General features: G+C 34.0%; 1 protein-coding gene across 1 annotated transcript; it reads right to left on the bottom strand.

Annotated features, from left to right (window-relative positions):
• Nucleotides 1–1359: 1359 nt before the first annotated feature.
• On the bottom strand, nt 1360–1773 carry LOC145066664 (uncharacterized). Its single transcript, XM_079013952.1, has one exon. It carries the CDS (start codon nt 1771–1773, stop codon nt 1360–1362), a length of 414 nt encoding a protein of 137 aa, XP_078870078.1.
• Between the last annotated feature and the right edge of the window lie 3862 nt (nt 1774–5635).

The raw sequence follows: 5635 nt of genomic DNA, 5'->3' as shown, positions 1-5635 counted from the left end.
ACCTTAGTTTGTACATCATGGTTATATATCATTAATACCGAACAGGTAGTTGGACGTGTGCTTTCCGCCTTACTTCCTGTTCCTTGTTTGGTTGTGGGCTTAGGGCAGATTCATCCAGTCAACTACCTATTCGATATTAGATCATATATAGCCAGTATAAACTAAGTGATTATAGAAGTAATCACTGTGGTCACTATTTTATTATAAGAAATAAGGGTTTATTAAAGGATCTTTTCATTAAATATAAAGGAACTGTTACAATTAACTCCATGAGTAACAGGTGAATACACCAGGGTTACATACAACAAGGACCTAACAAACAATGGGATGTTTGCTATCCGCCTTACTTCCTGTTACTTTTTTGGTTGTGGGCTTTGGGCAGATGCGCACAGTCGATTGTTTGTTTACTATGATTTTTATATAACTTGTATTCATTTAGTACTCATAGAAAGGATTGTAGAATCATTTTTACGTATCTTTCATTAAAGTAGGAAATATAGGATTTTCTAGAGGAACAGGCGAACTTTTCTAAAACGGAACTTATAACTTATTACATTCCAACTACATTTTTCAATAACTTTCTACAACATACTTACATCACTAAAATCTTATGAACTCTCCAGCTTAATTGCTGATAAACTCTTTCAAATAACTTGTATTCTCAGGAAACTAGTAGACAGGTACTCGCTCTGGGAATTCAAAAGATGGAGCAGTAAAGCTTCAAGCCTTGTTTTGTTATTTGCTTATGTACTCTATGTTTTATTAACACATACTTTGTAAACACTTTCTTTCTAAGGAAATGGTTTTTCATTACTTTCTTACTATGATACATGTCTTGTGATACTAAACATGACGTCCTCCACCCCCGAACTTTTCCGTCGTTCCGGTTTTGGGGTGTGATAGAGGAGTACCAGTGGAACGCAACTTAAACTTTTGTTGACCAGACCTATTTTGTTTCCCTGACTGAGGTTTACCAGATTTACCCTTGTTGACTAACAATGGACATTGAGCTTTACAATGATTCTTCTGTTTGCAGAATGCACACTCGTCATAAGCGACTCTTGAAGTTTGTCGAGACTGACTGGAGGAGACAGCAAGCACAGTAGGAGCGGGAGTAGGAGTAGAGGTTGCTTTAAACCCTTTATCTGCATGGGACTTGATATGAGTCTCTTCTACAATTAAATCATGGACAACTGAATCAACTGAAGGAAGAGGAGAGCGATGAAGAATTGTTCCACGAAGACTTTTAAAATCAGAACGGAAGACCATCAAGAACTGAACCAAGCGTTGTTCTTCCCTCTTAGCAATGTAAGGCTCAAAATCTATTAACTCTTTAGATTCAATAAGAGCCAATTAATCCTAAAGATCAGACATAGCATCATAGAAATCTTGAATGCTCTGGTCATTCTGTTGAAGGGCACCAATATCATATTCCAACTGGTATTGTTTAGCAAAATTGGACTGAGTATACAGTCTCTCCAAGTTATTCCAAACTTCCTTTGATGTGTCATACTTAGCCAACTGCATACCAATGGACTGAGTAACAGAGTTATTGATCCAAGTAATATCCTTGGAGTTATCAGTCTCCCAAGCATCAAGCAACATATCAAAATTCTCAGTTTGAGGCATTGAGGGTTTAGCTTTAGTCCCAGTGACATAGCCCCACATATTCTTCCCACGAAGGAAGTTCTTCATAACGTAACCCCAATACGTATAATTCTTTCCATCCAAACGTGTACAGATTGACTGAAGGAAATCATCCTTTCCAGTCATGTTGATAGTGAATGAATAACCACAATGACAATATAACAATCTGATAATGAAAGGAGTAACAAACCAGCAGAAGCAATCACTTGAATAACGAATCAACAACAATTACGAACCAACAGCAACAACGAACCAACAGTAGCAACGAACCAACAGCAGCAACAAACCAACAGTAGCAACGAATTAACACATCAAAAAAAGCGAATACCAGTGACAATGAATGAAAACGACATGTTACAGTAACCCTAGATGACTGCTACAAAGACTTCTAACAATGTATCAAACCTCCGCTCTGATACCATGATAACATTGTCATATGATTATAACAAAGAGAAATTACAAGGGTTCTCAGATAAAAGCGTAAAGACTACAAGGAATAAAGCAGATATAAATACTAGCTAGATAGAAACCCTAATGGGCTAAAGACAAAAGGCCCATAAACAAGCGGGCTAAGAATATATAGACTAACACCTTCATCAGTATCTATCAAAACAAACAAAAAGAAAGAAAGAAAGAAAGAAAGAAAGAAAGAAGAATAGGGGAGCTGCCGGAGCAGCCCCCATTCACCCATGTGTCTCTCTCCCTACCGGCGATTGACCAATAACCATCGAACCGCTCGTGTGACTGCTTCCGACCGGGCTCTTCTTCTAGATCAGACTAAGGAAGTGGACCGAAGTCCCTCCTCCTCCTCCTTCGTGATTTGATGCCGATCGAACCAGAAAATAAAAGAGATCTTCGGAACAGTCCTTTTGTTGCCTGCTCTCCTCCCCCGATGGACCTTTCTCGCCAACTCCGATTCCCCACCTCTGTATGTTTTTTTGATTTCATTTCTTCCCTGATCAGTTGAAGGCGAAGACCTCAACTTCTTCGCTGCTTCCTTCCGTTGTCGTTGCTTTGGCTCGCCGACCCCAGAGACTTATAACGATAAAAGTAGACGATTATACCTGAATGATGCATTCGAATAATCTTGATGATGATTAGATGGATAATTATATGGATGGTTTTTTTTTTGAACTAGCCGATGTCTATCTAGCATCTTCTCGCATAGGCAACGGTAAAGACCAAAAGTCAAGAATCAGAGTGAATTATGCCAGCAAAACCTTCGTTATCTATTCTCTAACATACAGTGAAATCCCCCGGAAGCATTAAAATCAATTGAAACTTTCGAACAATGACGTATAAAACCATTATTAATAACGAAGAAAATGAATCTTGATACACTATTGATGCTTTAATTAATAAAAATAATATTAACAAAGATGCTATAAGAAAATCAAATTTTACACTATCAGAAAAACATAATTTTAGAAATTACTCGTTAAATTTTTTTTTCTAGAAAAAATATTATATATTATGGAAATAAAACAACTATTTCAATAGAGGAAGAACAACTATTTCAACAGAGGAATAACTTTGAGATCAACTCAAGATGCTATTAATAAAGTGCTATAAGAAAATCAAATTTTACACTATAAAAAAAAACATAATTTTAGAAATTACTCGTTAAAAAATTTCTTTTCTAGAAAAAATATTATATATTATGGAAAAATTTTAGGAGAAGAACCAATACCTATAGAATCAACTCAAGAAAATATTATTATACCCATAATAAATAAACAACAAATTAGAAATACATTATCTAATATTAAAGAGGTAGATCGAATAAAATCGTTTATATTAATATATCAACTATTCAAATAATTTAAAAAAAAAATACTTTTAGTGACTTAGATAACGATAAAAATAGATGATTATACCAGAATGATACGTTGGAATAATCTTGATGATGATTAGATGTATGATTATATAGATGGTTTTTCAAAATTAACGACATAATATAATCTATGATTATAACGATAAAAGTAGATGATTATACATGAATGATGCGTTGGAATAATCTTGATGATGATTATATTGATGGTATTGGATACTTTGGATAGACGCTCTGCTATTCAGAAATAGAACACCTATTTCAACAGAGGACAAACTTTGAGATCAACTCAAGTCTTAAAACTCTCAAACATATCTTGTTTACTTCATATGGGCAAATGCCCTATTTATAGGCTCAAGAGTGCCGGTTACATTACACATTTGCAATTGTATGATTGCAATACGACAAACTATTTTATAGTTTAGCCCCCTAGATTATAGAGGGACTAACACTTTGTGTTACATCACATTCTAATTTTACTAACAACTAATAAATTATTCTACCGACACTTTTAAATAATTACATTAGTAAACTTTACAATTTCACCTTCCACATTGAAAGGACGCATGTCTTGAAAAATGTCTTCAATAATAATGGCTTTATACGTCATTGTTTGCGTCATTCTTCCCACCACCAAAAGGACATATATTTATGAATGATTTTTTCTTTGGTTATGGTTGATGTTAGTCTTTAATGAATGGTGTTTCTTCCATATTTGAGTAGGGATGTTTTTGGTTGTTGCTTTATGATGGCTTCCATATTCTTGTCAATGTGTCTGCCATATGATTGTTGGCGCTTTTGATATACTTGAGGTATGGATGAAATTGATGTAATTGTAATTGCCAACGAATCAATCGTCCACAGAAATAATCTTCTTGTAATTTATATCGCTAAAAGCCAAGTAGATGCTTGGAACTTGTGCGTAACTCGAATCTAGTTTGAAGTAGCTCGACTTTCCATTTTTTCAATGTTCTGAGACATGCTAGTGTTCTCGTTCATGTGTGCTATAATTTTGCTCCGTTTGGGAAAATATTCTTGATATATACTTGCATAATTTTGGCTCATATTTATCTATTTTTAATACTTCAGATGATACATCTGTATCAGTGTATGCTTGTGGTGATATCCTCATATCACTGTATACTTTATCATTGTTTACTTCGAATGGTATTTTCATACCAATGTATGCTTTATCATTGTATACTTTTGATGAGTTAGATATGAGGTTCCCCTCACTATCTAGTCCCAATAATACTTTTCCATGTATAATCGCCTTTAGGCATCCTGCCCAAGTGTCTTGTGATACATCTGTCTCTACAATTAGAAAATCGTCGATTTTTGCATTATGTAAAGTAGGGAGAACTTGAATTTTTTGTTTTATATTTTGTACCAAAATAGTATCTGTATTGGTCCAAGACCAAGGTATTTTTTCTGATATTTTCTTTTGTAAAACTTTTCTTTCTTTTGCTAAATTTTTCAAAAATCCATGTTCTGCAATATAATTTAGACAACAAAGAAAACATTGTATTTGCTTTCTATTTTCAAGTTTATCAGGAAACATATTTAATTTTTCTCGTATGTTGTCTGTTAATGATAATTGACCATCTTCTCCAATTTTTAAACCGAGGTATTCAACCGTAGATTGAAAAATTTTGATTTATCTTTTGATAAAACTAAACCCTTCTTTAATTCTTTGTAAAACCTTGATGACTGCATCAGTGTGTGTTTGTTCATTTCCTTTTGTGAAAACAATTATATCATCAATATATGCAAGACAAATATGATCTAAACCATTTAAGGTTTCATCCATGAATCGTTGATATATGGTTGGTGCCTGCTTTAAACCGAATGGAAGGATATTCCATTCATAATGCTTCTGAGGGGGACATGTAAAAGCGGTTAGTGGTTTCGTATTTTCATGTAAGCGTAATTTCCAATATCCGGATTTTGCATCAAATGTACTAAAATGTGTATTCCCTTTTAATTTTTCCAAAATATATTTTTTTTGTGGTAATTTATATGAGTCTCCTATAGTAGCGTCGTTTAGCTTTTTATAATTAATTACCATTCTTCATTTACCTCGTTTTATGTCATTATTAATTTCTATATAGAATGCAGGTGCAGAATGAGGACTAATGCTAGGTTGAATGATTCCTT

The sequence above is a fragment of the Lactuca serriola genome, chromosome 1, assembly GCF_051521515.1.
Source record: "Lactuca serriola cultivar US96UC23 chromosome 1, Lser_US96UC23_V15, whole genome shotgun sequence".
Lineage (NCBI taxonomy): Eukaryota > Viridiplantae > Streptophyta > Magnoliopsida > Asterales > Asteraceae > Lactuca > Lactuca serriola.
The sequence above is the reverse complement of the archived record's forward strand: the minus strand, read 5'-3'. Positions and strand labels throughout refer to the sequence as shown.

Excerpts from the sequence above, each read along its gene's own strand:
- LOC145066664 (XM_079013952.1), bottom strand. The coding sequence starts at position 1,773 with ATGACTGGAAAGGATGATTTCCTTCAGTCAATCTGTACACGTTTGGAT.